Here is a 25000-nt window from a genome sequence, read left to right as displayed (position 1 = left end):
CATTGGTATTTGCGTGGGAATGAACTGGATCATTGGAGTGAACATGTAAGGTATCTTGAGAGTTTAATGGAGTCTTGAGGACAGAGGTTTAGAAAAGGCTGTGTTACTCTGTGTAGTATTGCAGGTTATTTCATTCCAAAGAACACAGTGATCATCCCCAACCTGTTCGGAGCTCATCACGACCCTACTGTGTGGAAGGACCCGTTCAGCTTCAGACCTGGTACTGGAAAACCCATTTTTTTCCCCGCAGGTCTGACAGAGATTTCATGCTAACAGACCCACACACAGTGACAATGATCTTAACACCTGGTCGTTTTTCAGAGCGGTTTTTGGAGGGGAACGGTGCGTCCCTGCGCTCTCTCCTGCCATTCGGAGGAGGGGCGCGGCTCTGTCTGGGAGAATCAGTGGCGAAGATGGAACTCTTCTTATTCACAGCCTATCTGCTCCGAGACTTTCAGTTCCAGACAGCCGACGGATCGCTGCCCGACCTCCGCGGGGTGGCTACCGTGGTCCTCAAAGCAAAGCCTTTCAAAGTCATAGCACGTCCACGGGCTGAATAATGCCGTCGAAGTTATTAACGCTGTTTAGTTTCAAATATTACAATTCACAGAAAACCTACTGGCATTAACTCCAACAGAGGTAAAGTTATTTTACCTAATTAACCTAATTTATTAACATGAAACATATAAATAGTTGTTCAAACTCATCAGAGTAAATGTAAACACTCTTGTTGTGTTCGATCACTGTTCTTAATGGTCAGAATGGAGTTTTAATTGGACTCGATGACATCCTTGACACAAGGCATATGAAGACAAATGAGTGAGAATCGTCATTTTCAGTCATGTCTGTTATTCTTATTTTGTGTGTCTGTTGTGTTCCTGGTCAAATTTGACTGTCCATAGGAAATGAACTGTAAACTGTAACAACTTAAACACTGGGTTCAGTGGACCATCCAATGACCTCCATTATAATACATGAAAACAGTCACAACCTAACCCCTTGAATGTCGGACCATTATAAAGTAAATATTCATGTTTTGACTCTGTGTGTTTTTTCTGTAAGCAAAATCATATCATATCACACACACACACACGAGTGGATTGTTCCCATCGTGTTTGGTCGGAAGAAATACGCTTCAGTTATCCATGTTTTGTTGCTAAGAGAAATGAACTATTTTAACAACAATATTTCCAATGTCACATTACTAATTCAAATGTTTCAGTATATTTTGAATATTAGTAGAGGTCTTGATGGGTAAGTCAAATGAAAAACACATCTGAAAAATAGGCTACTTCATATCCCAGATTCAGAGAAGTGACGTCAAGATCGGTTTCTGTGACTGAATCCGTGCGCCCACTGCATTTTTCTCACCGTTAGAAAAAAAACCAATACATGTACTTGGGCACAAGAGGGCAGTGCCGCACAGGGATCTTGACCAAATTGACGCCAACATACATACACATTCACACACTTCCTGGTTTGTAAGACCTGCTGGCTATCGCCTTAAGCAACCGTGAAATTCTTCTTTCATTGTAAACAGTGCTTTCTGTTCTCCACGTGCATGTTCACATGTTTGACGACTATATAAATCACAAGGATGTTTCGTCACAGCTGAGAGTGTTATTAGGAATGACATTGTGCAAAATACAGGTACGTTGAATGTTAAAATAAAAACGTATGTTACTTCTGTCATGATAAGCACAAAGTCACATGTGCGAATGTGCGAAACCTCAAAAAGCAGCCAAAGTTCAGCTCAAAGACCAGTTAAATATCTGTAAGCAGGGCTTCAGTTTAACTTTCGAAACTAGCATACCGTTAGTCGTGTTATTCAAACATGTACAACTGTCGGTCGGAAAAGTGTTTGTAACCGTCCATCCTCTTATTACGTGATCTATCCTGTTTTATAGCGTTTAACGACCACAGCTGAACAGTACCGTAGACAAAATGAGAATTGTGTGGAGTTTTGTTTGTGACTGTGTGTTGCTGTAGACATTGGATTTGTTCTCTCACATGTAAAGATCGGAGATGACGTTTCTGGAGAAGTCGATCAGCTGCGCGGCAAACGTTACCCTGTGTCTGTCGGCGCTCCACGCATCACTGCAGCTGTTCAAAGTAACTTACCAAATCTAGGGCCATTTTCCTGTCTCTTAATCAGAGAAGTTTTCACAGCACTCATGTTGTAGAGTACATATTAATACATTTCATTCAGATATGCATGTAGAGGTTAATATGTCTGTTCCATACCCTTTCATTCACTCACGTCTCTTTTCCTAAAGTTACCATGCCCTACTCCTCTTTTTCTCATCCCTTCATCTCTCTCTCCGTGCAGGATCACAGAGCTCCGGCTGTCGGCTTTTTCCTGATCGCGCTCTCTTCCGCTCTGTCGTTAATTCCCGTCCCTGGTCCGGTTTATTTGTCCGTGCAGAATGATCTGGAATGGGCGGGCGAAACGCTGGCTCCTGTCCTAGCCACCTTTGGCTTCCTGTGGCTCAGTGAAGACCACTCCACAGCCCACCTGCTTCTGATTGGCTCCAGCCTCCTCCCAGCGTTTGCTGATTGGCTGTCGCAGGACGGCCTGGTGCTGATGTCACGTTGCGTGGCTCTCTCCTCGCTCTCCTGCGCGCTGACCGTGTGTGTGTTTGCGGGAAACGTACCTGGGCTCGTTGGGGGCGTAGCTCTCTGTCTGCCCCAGCTGCTGGCCCCCAGAGTGAGGGCCAAACACACCATTTTCATCGGCTCCCAGAACGCAACAGGAGGCCTGCAGCGGAGTCTCATACAGGGGTCCATGGCCTTGGGATGCTGGGTCACGGAGAAAGCCCTGTGTAAGTACCTCTCTGACCTGAAAGGCTGGGACTGAGTGTCAGCTCACCTCCAATTCTCATCTCACTCTCTCAGTGCTGCCAACAAAAAGGGACGACTTTTTTAACGATCACTGTGAAAAACATCTCACATTGGCTCTTTTAAGCAAAGCGTTTTGATGATCTGTGCTCCAAATCTCCGCTTTAGCAGGAAAGCCAGCTCACTCTGCAGGCTGGACTGCTCAAGCGTTGATTAACCCTAACAGTAGAACTAATATGTGAAACAAACGTGGGAAATATGGTATGAGACCCAGAGGATCAGCATTCTGGACAAATCATTTGTCATACTGGGAGGAATGGACTACATACAGTAACCTCTGAACACTTATGAGAACTCCAGGAATGAGCTTGAATGACTTCAGTACAACAATACAAAACATTTGAGATTTACCCTCACACACTGGGCCATTCCTCTGGATTCTGTTTGTTTGTTTGTTTGTTTGTTTGTTTGATTGATTGATTTTTCCTCATGTGTTGGGTTTAAGCAACTGTGACACAGTAATCAACACAGGAACAGCCTCCGACTGACAACAGAGTTACAGCTGATGTGAAAGTATTAATCAGACTAGATATCGGATCATTCTCACTGTCACACACACGTACACACACACACGTACACACACCCACACACACACATACACACACACACACACACACACACACAATCACATACACACACACACACATACACACACACAATCACATACACACACACACCATACACACACACACACACAATGCCAGGTAGTGATATGTTGTCATTGTTGAGAAGGTGGCCCTTGGTCAGGGCCAATGCTGCACTGTGTAAACACGTCTGTGTGGAGGCACTCTCTGCTTTAACCTGATCACCTCAAACTGTATTTTTGTTGATTTGTATTAAAAGACTTATATTGCTAACACTGTTTAAGTTAAAATCTAATATGTTTGCCCTCATCGAAGCGATTGTATTCCTGATTATATGAATACACAGGCCACCAATACCTCTCTGGGTGTGAGTGGTGAACGGTGAACGGCAAATGGTACAGTCCGACAGCATGCAGTATTAGTATAATACTACTCTGTGTGTGAGGGGTGAACGGTGAATGGTACAGTCCGACAGCATGCAGTATTAGTATAATACTACTCTGTGTGTGAGGGGTGAACGGTGAATGGTACAGTCCAACAGCATGCAGTATGAGTATAATACTACTCTGTGTGTGAGGGGTGAACGGTGAATGGTACAGTCCAGCAGTATGCAGTATAAATCGTTTTGATTTAACTCTGTGCTTCATTTCCTAATGTTCCATGTCACCCAGACAGTGTGGCTGTACCACAAAGCTCCTCTTACTAACCCAGTTAAATAAAAAACTCTCAAAATGACTGGGGAAAGAAATCCTACATCAGACTGGTTATTTTACAAACTATATCTATAATCTGATCTCACAAGAGACCAGAGTAAACCTGTACACCTTCATACAGCCAGAGCTGGCCTCTGTCTCTGTGTGTGTGTGTGTGTGTGTGTGTGTGTGTGTGTGTGTGTGTATGTGTATGTGTATGTGAGTGTGTGTTAACACACTGTTAAACCATTGCAGAGGTTGGTGTCCTAAAGGTCTGAGCTGCTCTGTATTCTGCTGGGTCAGCGTTCTGTGACCTCTGACTGCAGTGCATGGTCGCTGATGTGTCAGATTGACCAGTTCAGTACTGTGCCTCACAATGAATTCAACCCCCAAACCCTGGCTCCCAGTAAACCCACAACTCTAGTCATTGATATGTGTGTGTGTGAGTGTATATGTGTGTGAATGTGTGCGTGCATGCGCGTGTGAGAGTGTGTTTGTGAGTGTGTTTGTGTGTGTGTCTGTGTGTGCACACGCAGAGTGATGCTGTGTCTTTAGATCCTGGTTTAACTCCATCCTGTTGTCAGCATCTCCACAGCAGTCTCTGTCAACAGCCTGAATTCACATTAACCTGCCTTAAGTTACATTAGGTTTAACCTGCCTTAATTTACATTAGGTTTGCCAAACCACCCTAATTCATTAATTACTTCGTTTACATGTGGTGAGTCTTAGAACAGCATTTGACTGGAGATTCAGGTTTTTTGAAATGAAGGGTTTACTGCTGGTAAGCAGTACTTCTTGCACTGTAATAAAAGTGACTGATAATGGTAAAATATAACACACTCACCCGTTCTACTCCAGTCAACCCGCTATCAAAGCCTGTGTCAGGGTTACAGGGAGCAGGTGTGTGGAGTCCTGGCTTTTCTCAGTGTGTGAACAGAGACTGGTACCTGACAGGTCAGGACAATACTGTCAGACCAGTCTCCATCAGTCCTGCTCAGCCTCCGCAGGACAGAGCAGCAACTGAGCATGCCCACTACAGCTGCAGAGAGAGAGGGGGAGCAGAGAGAGCGCGAGAGAGAGAGGGGGGGAGCAGAGAGAGAGCGAGAGAGAGAGAGGGAGAGCAAAGAGAGAGGGAGAGAGAGAGAGGGGGAGCAGAGAGAGCACGAGAGAGAGAGAGGGGGAGCAGAGAGAGAGCGAGAGAGAGGGAGAGCGAGAGAGAGCTTTAGAGGAATCGAGGCTGGTGTGGGATCCAGCTGCAGACGGCAGTGCTGGTTGGGAAGTGCGGTGGTGTTGACATGCTGCTGGAAGAGAGAAGACTGATCTCACCTTCAGGAGGTCACGGACAGGCTGGTGAGATTTCTCCTAACAGAGTCATCTGTTAAAGCTTTGGATGTGGGAGCTGCACCCCGGCACAGCCACAGAGAGAGAGAGACAGAGAGAGAGAGACAGAGAGACAGAGAGAGACAGAGAGAGAGAGAGAGACAGAGAGAGAGAGAGAGAGACAGAGAGAGAGACAGAGAGAGAGAGAGAGAGACAGAGAGAGACAGAGACAGAGAGAGAGAGAGAGAGACAGAGAGAGAGACAGAGACAGAGACAGAGAGAGAGAGAGAGAGCGAGGGAGAGAGAGAGAGAGAGAGAATGTGTGACTTTACAGATACAGACTGCACTAAAGCATCCCCACATTCCTGATCTTATCATTTTTATTGGCAGTTTGTATCATTCACACGGGACATGGTCCCCGTTAAACAGGATTAAGACATGGTAGATTACACAGGAGATTTTAGCCAGGCTTGTCTGTGTGTGTTACAGGGTGCCAGGAGCAGGGATGCAGTGACAGTGAGTGTGTGTGACAGCGTGTGAGTGTGTGTGTGTGAGTGTGTGTGTGTGTATAAGAGACCGGCGTGGAGAGATGTATGCCTTCTACTCTCTACTCGTTTACATCTTTTACACGGTGTTTAAGAAAGAGGAGGAGGCTGAACTGGAGGGGGCATGCGGGAGCTCCCCCAAGGTATGTCTGGCCATTAAACCCCCCCACACACGCGTGCACACACACACACACACACACACACATGCACACACACACACACATATATATATGTACACACACACTTGGCTCTTGTGGTCTTCCTTGTTCAATGAGGATTTTCTACAAAATGAAATCTGCTCAGTTTGTAGTTTAAAACAAATTGCTTGTTGTATGTTGCATGTTCTATTATAATTATAGTTGCATGTTGACATGTTGATTAATATGTCTCTCCTCTTATGTTATCTGTGGTTGCTTTAGCCAAACGCTTAAATAACCATGTTGATGGATACTGCAGACGTGTTGGACAGATAAACCCATGGACATATTGTAGTTTGATATAAGTATACTGCTGTAACAGGGCAGACATGTTGGACAGATAAACCCATGGACATGTTGTAGTTTGATATAAGTATACCACTGTAACAGGGCAGACATGTTGGACAGATAAACCCATGGACATATTGTTGTTTGATGTACGTATACTGCTGTAACAGGGCAGGACAATACTGAGGCTGAGGAACTGTCATTCCAGCAGAATCGCTCATCTCATTACTGTTCACACCACTGCCATGGACTCCTTGCCCCCCCCCCCCCAAATCACATTCTTCTCACGTAATCTCTCTCTCTCTCTCTCTCTCTCTCTCTCCTCGGGTAGGATCAGGAGCCCAGCCATGTTTCCATGGAAACAAAGAGCAAGAGGAAGGATGGTTGCACTCCCAGGTTGAGAAAAAGGGGGTGTGGCCAACTGAGTGACACAAGTGAGTGTCTCTCAATAAATATGAAAGATATCAGCAGAAAAAAACCCAGCAGAAAAGCAAAGAATCACAAAAAAATGGCAAAAAAAACCTAAACACCTTTCATCACACATCTCTTGCACAACTGCTGTGTGTTTGTGCAGGCAGCAGTAGTGACAGCGACAGCCTCTCTCTGAGTGATGAGGATGATGTTGATGATGAAGACGTGGGCGTCCCAGCGAAGACTCCCCTGGCGGCTTTCCTGTCCTTTAAACAGGAGACAGAGAAGAGGCGAGCGTCCAGCACCCACACGGACACAGGAGAGAAGGTGAAAGACTTTTATTTACACTGTCCTTACCTGCCATCTCGCCACAGCACTGCCAACAGAAAACCAACGCTTTTCCTTCTGTGCTTATAACTACACTGTAACTGCAGTAGACTACAGTCACACAACTGCATTACATAGTTTACATTCACTGTCACTGCAGTAGACTACAGTCACACAACTGCATTACATAGTTTACATTCACTGTAACTGCAGTAGACTACAGTCACACAACTGCGTTACATAGTTTACATTCACTGTAACTGCAGTAGACTACAGTCACACAACTGCGTTACATAGTTTACATTCACTGTAACTGCAGTAGACTACAGTCACACAACTGAGTTACATAGTTTACATTCACTGTAACTGCAGTAGACTACAGTCACACAACTGCGTTACATAGTTTACATTCACTGTAACAGACGTGACATAGTTGTCTGAGGGTTATATTCAGAAGCACGGCTGTGCACCGTGACAGACAATAGACAGTGAAACAGCGTAACTAATCTTCCCCAGACATCACGGCAGACTGCCTTATCTACAGTCATGTTTGGTCCGTTAGCACATACTCCTCATGCAGCAGTATGTGAACAGCACAGGTACAGGCTGTTGCCGACAGCCCAGGTCTGAGGAGGGAGAGAGGAGGGGTGGTGATAATAAAGTCCTGTGAGCCGTGACTGGGGCTGAAACCTTCAGCGATGAAAAGACATCTGGTCTACAGGCCTTTCAAAGTGACATCAGGGCACAGTAACAGCCATGCAGTGCAACAGGCATAATAAACCAAAACCGGTCACACAGAAAAGACATGAGTGTCAAGACACACACAGAAACAGAGTGATTCAAGCTCACGCCCTCTGATGAGTTCATTAAATGCTTCAACTCATAATACATGAGGAGTGCAGCACAAAATGGAACCTTGTCCTGTCCAAAATGGGAAACCTCTCTCGTTGCCTAGGTGACAGAGTCTCCGCTGGTTACGGTGATGTCGCACCTGTTGAGTTTCCTGGAGCATTACTCTCACCTGCAGCAGCTGCAGCAGCAGGCGGAACAGTACCGTCTGCAGCTGCGCAGACACCGCGTCCAGCACCGTCGTCAGATGAAAGCCCTGCGTGCTTCTTACCGCCAGCGGCTCAGAGACAAGAACGCCGTCATCACCAGTCTGGAGGAGGTCATCGCCCAGCAACAGAGCCCCACCACGCATGAGCACGACGGTGAGAGAGCGCTACAGGGCGGGGCGTGGCTCGGCACAGGGGTGGGGGGGGGTGTGTATGACGAGAGTGAGACGGGTTGGATGAGATGAAAAAACGTAAGGGGAGGGCAGTAAAGGGACTAAATGTTTAGAAGAGAGACAGTGACTTCTCTCCCTGGCGAATTTCTTTAGCTTTTGCCTAAAAGCTTTGAATGTCAAATGTGAGGTAGTGGTTTGGCTGAGAGCTGCTGCTGATGCTGTGGACGTGCGCTGGCTGAAAGTTGTCTAAACGTTGGCTTTACATTTGTTGAACGTTGTCTAAACGTTGGCTCTATGTTGGCTGAACATTGTCAGAGTATGAGCCACACACTGGCTGGACATTGGTGATGTTTCTGTTTGTTGTGAGGATTTGGGTTTGGGTTATGTGGGGACCGTCAGAGTGAGCAGACAGATTCCGTCAGCGCATCTAATTTAACAGATTAATCTTTAAGAGATTAATCTTTCAAGACTGACCACAAGCTGTTAAAATCCGAACGCTGGAGCCCATTCAAACGACCGGGTCAGCGACTGAAGCACAGCACTGCCCGTCAGGTCGGTCGCCCCTGGCAACGCTGCTCCTTGGTCAGATCTCTGAGGGCGTTGGTGTAGACTGATGCAGAGTCAGAGATGGTCAGGAGGGACAGCAGCTGGTGATGACCTCAGATCTGTTTAGGGACCTGTGTTTTTTTTTCTGCAGATCTGATTTTTACCAGATGCTCTGCACCAGTGCGTCTAGCTCTGGCTTTGGTCTTAGCCAGTCTGTTCACACGCTCTCTCTTTGTGTGTGTGTGTGTGTGTGTGTGCGTGCGTGTGTGTGTGCGTGTGTGTGCGTGTGTGTGATACTGTGGCTTTGAATGAGGGTTGTAGTCATCAGATGTGATATGATAACATCTTAAGGTACAGGTCTGTAGACCTGCATTTATCTTAAATCCATACGAAATGTATACTCACTCTTAAGATGTGTTTGATATACACATGTTGTTCTACCCTTAAGCAATAACAGAATATACATAATTTAGACATATGTATTTTAAGTAATGGACGGTGTTTGGGTACGCCTTTGGTGTGAATAACTAATTTAGTGGAATTATGAGAGCTTTTTTTTTTTGGTAGGGAGGTTCTCGTATTGTCCTATTTTACAGTTAAACAGGGTCATTTAGACCGTGCTCTAATTCTGCCTCACCGCATACCAAATATGGGCTTTTCTCTTTAGAGTAACTGCAAAATTATCTTCAAAACTACAGGTTTACTGTCTGTACTTAAAGACCTACACAGCAAATTCCCTAAATCACTAACTCTGAGATCATTTTGGACGAATTGAGTCTTTTTATGACTCATTCTCAGCAGAATGAATGCCAACGCAATCTAGCGCACAGCAGCCTAGTCAAGGTTACAGGAACAATAACTCTTAACAGTAAGCGAGCATTCAGCTAATTCAGGATATTTTACGCGGGGGGGGGGGGGGGGGGGGGGCTGTCAAATTGTAGGACACACAGAATTACGCAGGACATTCCCTGATTTCTTGATGAAGAGTGTGTACATCATACACGGTCCGTCATAGTCATGTCCTCATACATTTTTCAAGCAGCGATAAAAGCTTAAGATATCTGTTTGACACATGTCAGTGCAGCCCCTGGTAAATGTATCAGACGACTGAAGGTAATGAAGCCGGTACGGCGTGTGATGCGGGTGAGTATGCGTGTGAGAGATGGAGGATCCTGGGGCAATGACCAGCTCTCATTCTCCGTGTTGTAAAAATAGTCGTTGGGATGGTGCGATTCGGTGGCACTCGTCCAGCGACTCCGTGACGCTACAGAATGAATAAAACATCGTGAGTGGTTAGGAGTGAGCTCTTAACACGGCAGCGTTTACAAACGCCGGCACATGCTAGCGCTCACGTGCGCTTGTGTAGCAATATAAATAGCCCTGTAGCTTTAGGTCAGGTCAGCTCTCCATTAAGGGGAAGAGAATGGATGGATGATGCCCTGAATGCGTGGCTTTTCCGGAAGAAAACAAGGACGCTGTGCTCAGAAGCCAGACCAGGAATTTCTGTTTCAAATCCAAAGCTTTATGGTTCTGATTCAGTATGATCAGTGTAACCAGTTCTGTTTTAGAGTTTTTGCATGTCTGGAAACAGTTCACTACCTAAATCTAACACATATATATAGAAATACACACCCGTATGTATGTATGTGTGTGTGTGTATATATATATATATATATTTGTCTGTGATTTGTACAAACCCACTATAACTTGTGTGTTTTGATGTGTGGCGGATTTTGTCTTAATTTTGTCATGTTAAAAATGAAAAGTGTTACAGTAAAGTAAATGTAAAAGCTGTATTTTGAATAATGAAACTGGTCTGGTTTACTGGGGGGGTGAACCTGCAGTTCGTCACGTTTCTCCTGCCTCACGTTTTCACTTCTGGAAACACCAGCTCTCTCTCTTGCGTTCCCATTTGTCCCCTTTGTTTAGCCCGCCCCCATCCCACCTCCCCACCAGTCATGTTCCTCATCCCCAGAGAGTGACAATACATCCCCCAATTACTGCCTGAGAAATTAGAGCACAACTTAACAAAGTGAAGCTTTAGTGACAGGGATGCATAAATATTTAACGCCAGGAAAACTGATTAAAAATTTGTTTAAGTTTGTCTGAGCCCTGAGAAATGTGAAGTAAGGTTTGGGTGACAGAGAAAAGCTTATAAAATTAAACACCGAATTTTAAAACACTGTCAGGCTGAAGGTGGACTGAAACGGGTCAGATCATCCATAACTCCAGCAGGACTATGAGGATATGTCATCTCTCATGAACAATCCTTGGAGATGTATATTTTATAAAGACTTTTCTGTAAACATTAGGGTTACCTTGAATAAATGTAGACATATCATTTAGGCTTTTGTGTCTCTTGTGTATGGACTTTTAAACAGCCGGACTTACAGCCCTTAAAAATGAGGTCTTATTTTTAAGATTGGTGTTAGATGGATTTGAGAGTTATTATGAAATCATTTGTGGAGTAGAGATGTGAGCCTTTTGGAGGGCTTTTGGAAGATCTGTAATAGATCCCAATTTATCCATTTCAATGGTCTCAAACCTTTTGCCTAAGAGCGCCCCCCTCCCCTCCTTCATGATGACCCCGAGAATCCTGCTGATGATACCGTTGTGGACACTTTCTCGATTCACTTTCTCAAAGAATCATTCAGCTCATCCCAGGCTGCTCTAATAATAAACTAATAAACCAAAACAAATTTAGCCTCATGAGAATGAGACAGGGGCTTGCTTACGATAATGGTGATGATGATGATGATGATGATGTGTGTGTGTGTGTGTGTGTGTGTGCAGGGCTGCATAAGTTGGTCCAGTCCCTGTGTGGGCTTCAGGGAGAGAGGACCCAGCTGAGAGGAGAACTGCGTCTGTTACACTCTCAGCTAGAACAGAGAGAACAGGACAAACACAGCAAAGTACAGGCCTTCCAACAACAGGTACTGCCTCCTCCTCTCTCTCCTGCTTCAGTCGGTCTATTCAGTCATTTTCCTCTCTCTCTCTCTCTCTCTCTCTCTCCTCTCTCTCTCTCTCTCTCTCTCTCTTCCCTTCTCTCTCTCTCTCTCTCTCTTTCTGTCTCTCTTTCTCTCTCTCTCTGTCTCTCTTTCTCTCTCTCTCTATCTCTAAAGTAACGATAGAAGCTCTTCTCTGTGTCTGTCCCAGATTGATGAGCTGAAGAGCTGCATTGAGGAGAGGGAGGAAGAGCTGTCCAAACTCAGAGTTGCGTCGGTAAGCGTTTCAAAAATCTGTTCATCTCTATTTTAGTCCCGGCAATACCGCACCATTTGTACTACACCCTGGAGACAAAGAGTACAAGCACAACTCAAACAATCTCTGACCCACGTTTATATCTGGGACTGCAGGTGCTCCAGTGTATAGCTGCTGTCCAAGTTCTGTGTCTGTTCAGGACAGCTGAACTTTATCTAGAGGTTTTTTTTTTCTCTCCTCCTCAGGGAGCGACAGACTCTGAAAAACGAGTGCTGTGCTTGTCGGCAGAGAACGAGAGTCTGAAACACAGCCTGTCGATGACTCAGGGTCTCCTGCAGCAGCTGTCTGTCATTCCCTCTCAGTCCAGCACTGTGCTCATTAAGGTCAGACACAGAACCAGAACCAGAACCAGTACAGGAATTTACTTTGGCACAATGCTGCAGTACATTACATTGCAAGAGCATGTTGAACTGTCTGAACTGAATGAGACCCCGACCTCAAGCTTTTTGTAGTTTAGTATGATGTAATGTCCATCATGACTTTTTGTAGTTTTGTAGTTGAGTACAATGTAATGTCCTTCATGACTTTTTGTAGTTTTGTAGTTGAGTACAATGTAATGTCCATCATGACTTTTTGTAGTTTTGTAGTTGAGTACAATGTAATGTCCATCATGACTTTCTGTAGTTTTGTAGTTGAGTACAATGTAATGTCCTTCATGACTTTTTGTAGTTTTGTAGTTGAGTACAATGTAATGTCCATCATGACTTTTTGTAGTTTTGTAGTTGAGTACAATGTAATGTCCATCATGACTCATGACTTTTTGTAGTTTTGTAGTTGAGTACAATGTAATGTCCATCATGACTTTTTGTAGTTTTGTAGTTGAGTACAATGTAATGTCCATCATGACTTTTTGTAGTTTTGTAGTTGAGTACAATGTAATGTCCATCATGACTTTTTGCAGTTTTGTAGTTGAGTACAATGTAATGTCCATCATGACTTTGCCTCTCTCTCTGACTGTGACTCTCCTGGCTGTGACTCTAAGTTCTGGCTGTGATTCTGCGCCTCCTGCAGGAGAATGAGAATTTACGCAGCCGTGTCGTGCAGCTGGAGGCCTCCCTGCAGCAGCGGGTGGAGCAGCTGTCTCGTCTGGAGCGGCAGAACGAGCAGTCCGAGTGGAGGAGAGGAGAGGAGCTGAGGAGACGAGAGGAGAGAGTGAAGGAGCTGCAGCTGGAGCTGGACAAAGAACGGAGCAAGGAGCCGCAGGTCAAAGTAAGAACAGCCATTTTACACGCAAGGAAAAAGAACGCAAGGAAAACGAAAAATTTCAGCAAAACCATAAACTTCATAGCACAGGTAGAATTTAATAATCAGAATGCCCTTAACTATCGGTAGGATGAAGACAGATTTCTGGGGTTAAAAAATATGTGTAAATTGTGCTCATTTTGTGTGTTCTTCCCCCCAGACTGTGGAGGTGGAGTCACCTGGGACTCTAAGGCAATTGGCTGAAGCTAGAGAGAAGAACGCACGATTGGCCGAGAAGCTGTCCAGTCGAAGTGAGAGATGCAAACGACTGGAGGAACAAATCAGACGCTCAGATGAAGTCAGCTGTAATCTACAGCATAAGGTGACAATAATTAAGAGTGGATGTGCAAGATGAAATGTTATTACTGGTTTAAATGTTGCTCTAAATTCCAAATGGCAAATTATTTTCTCACACTGCAGCCCAACATGTTCTCAGATAAGAATTTGAGGAATGACATTACCTTAAATTAAAAAAAAAAAATCAAAGAGATATTTCTTCACAGACTCAGCTGCTCATCAGTGATTTTCAGCTTCACTATTTGTGTTTCTGAAATGATAATTTCCTCAGACTGAGTCTATCCTAATTGCTCAGGTTATGTAGAACAGAGAATGACGGTATTCCTGTTGAGTCTGACAGCGATGAGGTGACGTGTTGTCCGTGCAGATTGCTGCGTATGAGAGAGAGATCGGGACGCTTCGTGAGGAGTTGCTGAAGGAGATCGGTCATCTGGAGGAGAAGAAAGATGAAGCTGTAAAAGCAGCTGCCAGCTGCTCAGAGGAGCACCTGCACGACCTGCAGGACCAGTTCAGGAGTGAGCACCAGTCCTTAACCCTGGTCCAGAGAGACCACCATACACGCCAGACTGTGATCCAGCTGGATATGTTCATGACGTATTTTCAGTCATACTGATTGTGGATGAATGGGAGGAACTGACCAAAAATGCGTGTGCTTTGCATGTGTGTGCTTGTGTGTTTGTGTTTGTGTGTGTGCGTGCGCGTGTGTGTGTGTGTGTGTGTGTGTGTGTGTGTGTGTGTGCATCCCTGACAGCCTTACAGAAGCGTCTGAGCGCTCTTCCTCCCACTCTGCGTTCGATGAAGACGGACTACGCCAGCCTGCGCAGCCAAGTTCGCAATTTCTCTGACTTTTATGGATCTGCCATTGCTGAGGCCAAGAAACAGGTCAGCAGAATCACTGGGCTCTGGCTATACTGGGCTCTGGCTATACTGGGCTCTGGCTATACTGGGCTCTGGCTATACTGGGCTCTGGTTATACTGGGCTCTGGCTATAAAGTGTCACTGGGCTCTGGCTATAAAGTGTCACTGGGCTCTGGCTATAAAGTGTCACTGGGCTCTGGCTATAAAGTGTCCGTTTGCAGCTTTAGATATGAATCACTGGGCTCTGGCTATAAAGTGTCCGTTTGCAGCTTTAGATATGACACCTGTAGTTTAGCCGACACACAACTTGAACAATGATCATTAGACACATAGGTCACATGACCGTCATGACCTTGCTCAAGGAGAAGGCAACCTCAACATGCCACTGCTCAGGTTTACACTGTAACCACTGTTTTACAATGTTACTTTTTACACTGTTACCATGGTTATTACACTGTTACACTGTCACTACAGTTATTACACTGTTGCACTGTTATCCTTTGGAATCAAATTCACAGCCTTCCAGTGGCTTGGCCCATTTCTGTAGGATTGAAGAGTTAATGTAGATATAGTTCTCTCTGTCTAAGTTGCTTTCTTGGTGATATCAGATTTCAGCAGCAATCTGTGAGATGTCAGAGGCCAACAAAGACCTTCTGGAAAAATACAGGAAGGAGGTGGCGCTGCGCAGGAAGTATCATGAACAGCTTGTTGAGCTGAAAGGTACAGCTGGCAGAGGGACTGAGAGATTAAAGATTAAGACTGAAAAAGATTAATTCATGCATCTCCATTTTCTGGGTATTCTTCTCAAATTCGCGGAATCAACTGCAAGGTGTTTCCTGTTGCCAGGCAACATCCGCGTGCTGTGTCGAGTGAAGCCTGTCCTGAAGGAGGACCAGCATGAGGAAGGTCAGGCGGTCGTCGTGACAACCGACCCAAACAATGAGTCAGCCCTAACAGTTCTGAACAAAGGTAAAGCCAGAACTTTCGAACTGGACAAGGTCTTCCACCCTCAGGCAACACAAGAGGAGGTGAGTCAGAACTCCTTACCCGGTCAGAACCAAGCATGACCTCGGTTTGACATTTACATATTTACCTGATGCTCTTATCCAGAGCTGTTTATATAGAGACTTAGAGTCTAGGATGTTGCACATCTCAGGAATTATCTTGGTGACAAAAGTCTTGCTTAAGACCACACCAATAGTTGGTTGTCAGTGAAGAAATTTGATCATTTACTCTCCAGAATATGAGAATATTTACAATTTTCTATTTGCAGGTGTTCCAAGAAATTGAACCCCTGGTCACCTCTTGTATAGATGGATACCACGTCTGCATTTTCGCCTACGGCCAGACAGGATCTGGGAAGACCTACACGATGGAGGTACCTTTCAAACACTTGACGCAGAATATTTGATTTGTACTATATGAGTTTTACAGATGATTTTTTTTCAGCCATTCACAAAAACGTTTCCTGTCTTTCACCAGGGCAGTGTAGAGAATCCAGGCATTAACCAACGAGCCCTGAAACATCTGTTCAGCGAGATCGAGGACAGAAAGGACATGTGGAGCTACACGGTTAGCGTTAGCTCAGTGGAAATCTACAATGAGGTTCTCAGGTAACTGTCTCACTTTGCCCAGGGACCCAACCTGCAGTCCTCTGACTTCTCTGTCTTCTGGTCAAAAGCACTGCCACCCTTACTCTGAACTTTGACCATTTCACCTCACCTCACCTCACCTCACCTCTTTTTCTCTCTTTTCTCTTCCTCTTTCTCTTTCTCTTTCTCTTTCTCTCTCCCTCTCGCTCTCTCTTTCTCTCTCTCTCCCTCTCTCTCTCTCTCTCTGTCTCTTTCTCTCTCTCTCCCTCTCTCTCTCTCTCTGTCCTGTGATTTTCAGAGATTTGCTGAGTAAGGACGGAGAGAAGCTGGACATTAAGATAAACCCAGATGGTACGGGTCAGCTACACGTGCCTGGCCTCAGGGTCATCGAGGTCAAGAGCTTTCAGCACATTAAGAAAGTGAGTCGGGGTTTCTGAGCATGTCAGCTCTGTGGGTCTATTGCCTGTCACTCCGATGATGGCTCTCCCACGGTCAGAATGCATCAACTAAGGTCAACTAAATTCTGAGTGCAGTTCTTGGATATAAGTTTTCTCCTTTGTCATCAGCTCTGTACCTCATCTATGTATCTATGTCTCAGATGAATCTGTTTTTTAATGCCAAGCTGTGCAATTATTTGAACTACTCTTACTCCATGGATTTTATTTTGCTCTAAACCTGCTTTGGGAGGACATGTGTCAGCATACCCACAGAGGGCTTGGAGAGACCAGCCAAATCAAACGAATCTCATGCCAGTCTTGGTAAATCTGTGCAGATACTGGCCACGGCTCGGAGGAACAGGATCACGTTTGGGACGCAGATGAACCAACACAGCTCCCGTTCACACGCTCTGCTCACCATCACCGTACTGGGAACAGACCTGGCAACTGGGGCGAAGACCTCCGGTTAGTTCTTTAGGCAACATCCACAAACAGACTCAACAAGAGGGGATGTGTTTTTAGAGGCAGAGTTTATACATCACAGAGACACTCTACCACTGATGTTTATATATCACAGAGACTCTACCACTGATGTTTATACATCACAGAGACTCTACCACTGATGTTTATACATCACAGAGACTCTACCACTGATGTTTATACATCACAGAGACTCTGCCACTGATGTTTATACATCACAGAGACGCTCTATCACTGATGTTTATACATCACAGAGACTCTACCACTGATGTTTATATATCACAGAGACACTCTACCACTGATGTTTATACATCACAGAGACGCTACCACTGATGTTTATACATCACAGAGACTCTACCACTGATGTTTATACATCACAGAGACTCTACCACTGATGTTTATACATCACAGAGACTCTACCACTGATGTTTATACATCACAGAGACGCTCTACCACTGATGTTTATACATCACAGAGACGCTCTACCACTGATGTTTATACATCACAGAGACACTCTACCACTGATGTTTATACATCACAGAGACTCTACCACTGATGTTTATACATCACAGAGACTCTACCACTGATGTTTATACATCACAGAGACACTCTACCACTGATGTTTATACATCACAGAGACACTCTACCACTGATGTTTATACATCACAGAGACGCTACCACTGATGTTTATACATCACAGAGACTCTACCACTGATGTTTATATATCACAGAGACGCTCTACCACTGATGTTTATACATCACAGAGACTCTACCACTGATGTTTATATATCACAGAGACGCTACCACTGATGTTTATATATCACAGAGACGCTCTACCACTGAAGGAGTAACCGTAGGTCAGTCCTCTAACCTCTTTAACAGATCACTGAGGAGTGGCTTATGACTGCTGTCACCCTCCACTTTCCCTCCCTGGTACCAGCACTCAATCCTAAGACATCTTCGTTCTTTTGGTATTTAGCATTAGCATTAAAGACTATCAGAAAAGAATGAGAATATTTATTTCCTTTTTAAGGCCTAATGTATATTTTTTCATCTACCAGAAGCAGTGTCCTCGGATGACGCTGATCATACTCATTTAAACCCATGCTTTGATGTTAAGTCGAAGTCTTTTAACTCTGCGTAAAAGGATGAGAGTGACCTTGAGTCACTTACCAGTGCTGCTAATGACCGCTGTGTTTGACTGCTATCTTGCTAACATGAATATTTTATTATCTTTCAAAAGCCACTGTGAGCAGTTCTGCCAGTGGGTTTTGCCGTTTGTCTGTGAAACTGAAGCCAGTCACAGGGCCAAAGGAGGCTTCTCAGATGAAACACTATCACAAGGTCGATCGACGTGACACATCAGTCTGGAGAAACCAAAAAAAAGAAGCTCGTTATTAAGCCCAGTGAGAGATGGCAGTACAGACTGACCATATAGACAAGCAACGTGGAGCATCAGGACAGAGGATCCAAAAGCTTTTGATTTCGTGAACCCCTTTAGGAAGAATCAGCACTAAACCGCTAATCACATGTGTCCAACAGGTAAGCTGAACCTGGTGGACTTGGCTGGTTCGGAGCGCGTCTGGAAGTCTGGGGCGGAAGGTGAGCGGCTAAAGGAGGCGCAGAACATCAATCGCTCCCTCCTCGCCCTCGGAGACGTGATCCAGGCGCTCAGAGGACGTCAGACGCACATCCCCTTCAGGAACTCCAGACTCACCTACCTGCTGCAGGACTCCCTGGGCAAAGGCAATAAAACAGCTATGGTCGTCCAGGTACGCGGACTGAGTGTCGTGACATGTGTCAGGTTCTTAACTCTTATAACACCGAGAAAGGTTTTCTACGAGCGGTTCGCTGAAGGTGCTCCAGTGGAACAAACTGGAGTGATAACCAGGCTGAAAAGAAGCAGTATCTTCTTAAGCCTTTGGTGTTTTATAAATGTCTGATAAATAATATGCTGAACCAATTATTTCCCAGTGGACTCATGGTATAAAGAGTAGATCACCTCATCCTTGTTTTGATTGGCTTTGCAATGGTATATACCGTTGAGGAAAGACCTTTATTGTGTTTCAGTCATTACTGAGGTCTCACATCACAGAAGATTTGCCCTCCAGTGACTGAACACTTAAATTGTCTAATAAGATTACTTTGTGTGTGGTACTGTGAGTTCTTGTTGCCTGTCTATTGGCTGATGATGCTGTCTGTCATGCAGGTCTCGGCACTGGAGAGTAACGTCGGAGAGACCTTGTGCTCGCTGAAGTTCGCCCAGCGCGTGTGCAAAGTGGAGCTGGGCCCTGCGGCACGCAAAATCGAGTCGGGAGGCGTGCACGGGGAAAACTGCTCTTAAATATTCCCCCGTCTCCTGACGCGCCACAGGGAACGCAGGAAACCCATATACCCTCAGCACAGAAGATCAAACTGTCTCCTTAACTCGTCAGGGGAGGCTTCCAGAACTTTCTTTAAAGGGCTGTGGTTCTGGAAGCTTCTGTAGCACCTCTGATTTCAACAATGGACACAGGTAATGGTTTAAAAATGAACAGAAAACAGAAAGAAAAAAAAATCAAAGGTTTTGTCGACTTCAAACAGTATCAGTGTTTCTTTTCACCAGCTGACCTGCACGTCCAAGTCTTAACCTAACCCAACACCCCCAGTGCCAAGACAAGTTTTTTCCTCACAGATACCTGTTACCTTTGATAACCATATGTTTAATACCAATCAAGAGGCAAGGACGATTCATCTGAAGACACTGCTGGTGGATACTGGGAGTAAACACACACACACATATATATATGAAGGCAACCACTGCATCATATTACAATAAAAAAAAAAAAAAACACTGATTTGTTCTGCTTCAGAAAACCACAAACTTTCTCAAATAGTTTCAGCTACTGTTTAATTGTATCTAACTAGAACATGAGTTAGTAGATTCATATTTAGTTAAAAATATACATATGTTTATGAAGTAGTGTTTAGGGAGAAGTTGAGTCTCATCTGATTAGTTTTATGGACGACGTATTGTAGCTTCCATTACGGATTACCTCACGGAGCCGTAGGAGCTGACGGTATGAAAACAGGAAGCAGACAGTTAAGTTGTGTCAGACTGTAAATAGAATAAGCTAAACTATGCTTTAAGATTTGTGCAATAGACCCCTGTGAGGTCGACAGGTTTAGGGCAAGTCTTCGGTTTAGGGGGTCATACACTGGAGCGCTAGGACGCAACAATGAGCTGCACCTCACAACAAACCACCGTTGCCATGGTAACGCAGCGGCACACTGGACAGGTTTCTGGCAGGTCCTGGTCTAGAGTCCGTTTTCGATAAAGAATTCATACTCTGTGCCAGCAGGACTAGCCTTAAAACAGCCATGAAACCAGCCCCCCTGTGTTAAAGGGAAGTTCACCAGCGTTCCCATCTTCTCTCTCTCCATCTTGGTCGGATCTTCCCGTAACTCCGCGGGCAGAGTTTTGCTCCGTGGGCAGAGTTGTGCTCCGTGGGCAGAGTTTTGACACACTCCACTGGCTGTGATTAAAGACGCACAAGCCGCTGAGTGATTCACATCCTTACGTCTGGAGAGTGAGACCACACTCTTTCTTTTTCAGTCTCAAGTCTCTAAAACCCGCACAGCTCCAGTGAAGATATCCTTAGACTGAAGTTTTGGTCAGCGTATTGGTATTGGACTGTGAGGGGGTAGAAGGTTGGAATGCACTTTAGAAAAAAAACGTGTGCTTTCAAGGCTACTGAACTAGGTGCTTTACATGTAGAACTCGTGAACATTCTCACCAAAAATCCAGTTTATTTATTGACTGATGTTGTGTGTTTGTTGGCTCAGACGTGCCTGTTGTTTTGCCGTTCCGTTGGCCATAGTGGAGTGTAACTGTTCACTTTCAGTCTCATTACCACATGAAGGATGTGGAGGGACATGCGTCTCACAGTACCTTCATTCACCACCAGCGCCTCTATGCATCAGTCTTCTCTGCGTACAGGTTCTGATCTAAGATCAGGTTTTTTTTCATTTCATAATCCTCATAAATAATTATATATGGATTGAGGGAAGCTGACCCGAGAACAGCACTCTTGCTCTGAGAAGCCTGATGCATGTGGGCTTTAACTGACGTAATCTCCAAAGCAAAGACAGAGAACATTGACTTTTTCAGACTTGCAAAACATAGTTTGTCAACCTTTGGAACTAAACAATTCTCCCGAACTCTCTGGGTTATTAATTTTATAAAGTGGATCAGAACTTTAAAAAAAAAACAACTGTAGCTGATGTAATCTAAGCATATACATACATATACATATATATATATCAATCCACGTATATATTGTATGACCTTTAATTGTAAGACAAACTCTCAGTGGACATTTGTTTGTTGTTTAAACACTCGTTCAATCTCTGCAGTTCTTACTGTTTCCTAAACACCCAGTTTATCAGGTCAACCCTAACCTTCTGACGTCTGTCTTTGGGGGATAACTCCAGTTCACTTGTAGACCAACACCAGTGGAGCCAAATAAAAACCTAAACTGACCATGTGTGTCCGCTCTGGTCTTTCCGTGAATAGCTGACTGAGAATGACATAGGCAGGATAAGTGATAAAACTCTATCTACAGGTGTAAGATGAAAGCCACAGAAAATTGGAGTCTGTGTAGAAAGTACAAATTCTTTTTACTAGAAAAACAGAAACAAAAAATAGCCAAACATGTCCACAGTGATGACTAAGTGATACATTACCGACATCAGCATTGATGTAATTACATCTGTATATCACACTCAGTCATTCTCTTGCTCTCTCTCTCTCTCACACACACACACACACACCCCAAAGTCCATGAGCTGACATTTCTGGTTGGGCTGACTGGATATGGGCACAGAATTCTCCAATCCCTATTGAAGTACCGCAGCTGCAGAAAACACACACAGGTCCTGAGACACAGATGGACTGGGCTCCTCTGGAGAATTCTCTGGGATGTAATCAGAACACAGTCCAGTTCAGTCTGAATCACCCTCTTCCGCACCAGCTGCCCCCACCACACCAGCCAGCTCAGTCTCACTGCCCTTCAGCCGTTCACCTACACACACAGACACACACAGACACACATACATACGCAAACAAACACACACACACACACACAGACACACACAGAGACACACACACACACAGACACACGCACGCATGCACACACACACAGACACACACACACACACACACACACACACATACATACATACATATGCAAACAAACACACACACACACACAGACACACACACGCACGCACAGACACACGCACACAGACAGACAAAAAGAGGGAGAGAGAGAGAGAGAGAGCAGAGTGAAACAGCGGCGAAAACATTCCACGAGGCCTGAGGTCCTCCTACTACACAGGGACACTTTTGCAAAGAGTTTATGAGAAAGAATGATCTGCAGACACCTTCTCTCTCTCACTTAAAAAACACTCTCTGCCTTAAAGGGAAGGACCAGCGGCTTCTCATAAGGATGAAAAACCCTCTCCATGGGGCTTTGACTCTCTGATCCAGCTCTGACAGCCCACCCTGCACAGTGGGACAGGTCACACTCTGAACAGCAGACAGGAGGGCCACACTCATCCAGAGGGGTGATCCTTCCCTTTAACTGGGTTTATGGGGTCATAAGGGCCCATCTATGGTTTTCCCTGCAGAGAGTGTGGATGGAGTCCGTGAGAGTGTATCGGTTACAGACTGGTCCGTGTTCAGCCAGCAGAGGGCAGAATCAGGACAGGATGCTTGTGTCATCAGGCGTTACATTGTAATCCTCAGGAGTTTACAAAACCCACACAGCAGTTACCCTAAACGCACGCACGCATCCCAGACATTGCCGTGGCAACACTCCCCAAGCCAGTCCACCTGAGGCTGATACATGTAGACATGGGTCTATGTGTGTATGAGAGAGAGAGTGTGTCTGTGTGCGAGTGAGGGTATGAGAACAAACGAGTGAGCGTGTGTGTGTGTGTGCGTGTGTGTGTGTGTGTCAGAGAGTTTGCCCTTTAAACAGTACAAGCTTAATATCATATCAAAAGCTTAGTATAGTATAGTATGCAGCATGAGGTATGAGAGACAGAGACAGAGAATGTGTGTGTACGTACATGTGTATAGGTGTGTGTGTGTGTGAGTGTGTGTGCGTGTGTGTGTGTGTGCGTGAGTGTGTACGTACATGTGTATAGGTGTGTGTGAGTGTGTGTGTGTGTGAGCGTGAGTGTGTGTGTGTACGTACATGCGTATAGGTGAGAGCGTGTGAGTGCGTGTGCGTGTGTGTGTATAGGTGAGTGTGTGTGCGTGTGTGTGTATAGGTGAGTGTGTGTGTGAGTGTGTGTGTGTGTATGGTTATACTCACGGATAAGTTCAGCGATGGCTCTCTGTGTTCTCCTCTCCAGTTTCTCTAGTTTCTTAGCAACGTCTCTCTTCAGGTCCCTTCAGGGCAACGCAAAGTCCGTCAGTGAGGAAACGCAGGCATGAAAAACGCAAAGTCCGTCAGTGAGGAAACGCAGGCATGAAAAACGCAAAGTCCGTCAGTGAGGAAACGCAGGCATGAAAAACGCAAAGTCCGTCAGTGAGGAAACGCAGGCATGAAAAACGCAAAGTCCGTCAGTGAGGAAACACAGGCATGAAAAACGCAAAGTCCGTCAGTGAGGAAACGCAGGCATGAAAAACGCAAAGTCCGTCAGTGAGGAAACGCAGGCATGAAAAACGCAAAGTCCGTCAGTGAGGAAACGCAGGCATGAAAAACGCAAAGTCCGTCAGTGAGGAAAAGCAGGCATGAAAAACGCAAAGTCCGTCAGTGAGGAAACGCAGGCATGAAAAACGCAAAGTCCGTCAGTGAGGAAACGCAGGCATGAAAAACGCAAAGTCCGTCAGTGAGGAAAAGCAGACATGAAAAACGCAAAGTCCGTCAGTGAGGAAAAGCAGGCATGAAAAACGCAAAGTCCGTCAGTGAGGAAAAGCAGGCATGAGAAACAGAAGCAGCTCTTTGCTTCAGCCATCATAAGAGAAACACACTGACGACCTTATTTTATTTACTGACATTAAAGAGAACAGTCTGAGCTGTGTGTGGAACATGCTATAGATAAATCAGCTTTATTATAATCATTATTACTGAGGCTTTGGACATGTTTGGCTAAGACTTTTTCCCTTTGCTTTTACGGGTGCATCAGCAGCGGGGACACACACACACTGAGGGAGAAAACACACATCTTTACCAGTCACCAGCGGGGGGCACACACACACACTGAGGGAGAAAACACACATCCTTACCAGTCACCAGCGGGGGGCACACACACTCACACACACACACACACACACACACACACTGAGAGAGAAAACTCACATCCTTACCAGTCACCAGCGAGGGCGCACACACGCACACACACACACACACACACACACACACTGAGGGAGAAAACTCACATCCTTACCAGTCACCAGCGAGGGCGCACACACACACACACACACACACACTGAGGGAGAAAACTCACATCCTCACCAGTCACCAGCGGGGGCGCACACACACACATACACAGACACACACACACACACACACACTGAGGGAGAAAACAAACATCCTTACCAGTCAGGCTTCCTGGGAGCCAGATTGGCCAGATCCTAAAATCAACGAATAAAAACCAAAACATGTTAGAAACATACTGACACCACCACAGACACGATCAGATCAGTTCAAAAAAGAGTGTTCTCTTTCTCTGCCCTCCCTCTCTCCCTCTTCCTCTCTCTGGCCTTCTCTTTGAGTACCTTCTGATTTAAAGAGTGAATAACCC

The 25000-nt window shown here is 45.2% G+C and overlaps 4 protein-coding genes across 5 annotated transcripts in view; 3 read left to right on the top strand and 1 right to left on the bottom strand.

The window, feature by feature from the left end:
- cyp21a2 (cytochrome P450, family 21, subfamily A, polypeptide 2) overlaps window positions 1–560 on the top strand; it is a 6215-nt gene extending 5655 nt beyond the window's left edge. The window contains exons 10-11 of the mRNA XM_030782628.1: window positions 117–220; window positions 322–560. Coding sequence (XP_030638488.1) covers window positions 117–220; window positions 322–560 — 343 coding nt within the window. The remainder of the gene's footprint in view (window positions 1–116; window positions 221–321) is intronic.
- A 942-nt stretch (window positions 561–1502) lies between these two features.
- On the top strand, window positions 1503–3287 carry LOC115819224 (uncharacterized). The gene is made up of 3 exons (XM_030782787.1): window positions 1503–1650; window positions 2019–2112; window positions 2330–3287. The coding sequence occupies exons 2-3, from the start codon at window positions 2026–2028 to the stop codon at window positions 2855–2857; spliced, it is 615 nt and encodes a 204-aa protein (XP_030638647.1). The 5' UTR covers window positions 1503–1650; window positions 2019–2025; the 3' UTR covers window positions 2858–3287.
- Window positions 3288–6083: 2796 nt separating this feature from the next.
- LOC115819135 (kinesin-like protein KIFC3) lies at window positions 6084–19547 on the top strand. Its single transcript, XM_030782684.1, has 19 exons — window positions 6084–6182; window positions 6862–6958; window positions 7099–7262; window positions 8218–8506; window positions 11830–11969; window positions 12193–12258; window positions 12483–12620; window positions 13309–13513; window positions 13695–13861; window positions 14204–14351; window positions 14588–14718; window positions 15303–15414; window positions 15541–15722; window positions 15968–16072; window positions 16177–16307; window positions 16585–16705; window positions 17059–17188; window positions 18746–18975; window positions 19413–19547. The coding sequence occupies exons 1-19, from the start codon at window positions 6084–6086 to the stop codon at window positions 19545–19547; spliced, it is 2790 nt and encodes a 929-aa protein (XP_030638544.1).
- Window positions 19548–21843: 2296 nt separating this feature from the next.
- Window positions 21844–25000, bottom strand: part of ccdc12 (coiled-coil domain containing 12) — a 12806-nt gene continuing 9649 nt past the window's right edge. For both annotated transcript variants that reach the window (XM_030782433.1, XM_030782432.1), the window contains 3 exons: window positions 24796–24830; window positions 23566–23642; window positions 21844–22266 (listed from right to left, as the gene is read on the bottom strand). In XM_030782433.1, the coding sequence (XP_030638293.1) occupies window positions 22187–22266; window positions 23566–23642; window positions 24796–24830 (192 nt within the window). In that variant the 3' untranslated portion in view covers window positions 21844–22186. The remainder of the gene's footprint in view (window positions 22267–23565; window positions 23643–24795; window positions 24831–25000) is intronic.

The sequence above is a fragment of the Chanos chanos genome, chromosome 8 (assembly GCF_902362185.1).
Source record: "Chanos chanos chromosome 8, fChaCha1.1, whole genome shotgun sequence".
NCBI lineage: Eukaryota > Metazoa > Chordata > Actinopteri > Gonorynchiformes > Chanidae > Chanos > Chanos chanos.
Note: the sequence above shows the minus strand (reverse complement) of the source record. Positions and strands in the feature narration are given on the sequence as shown.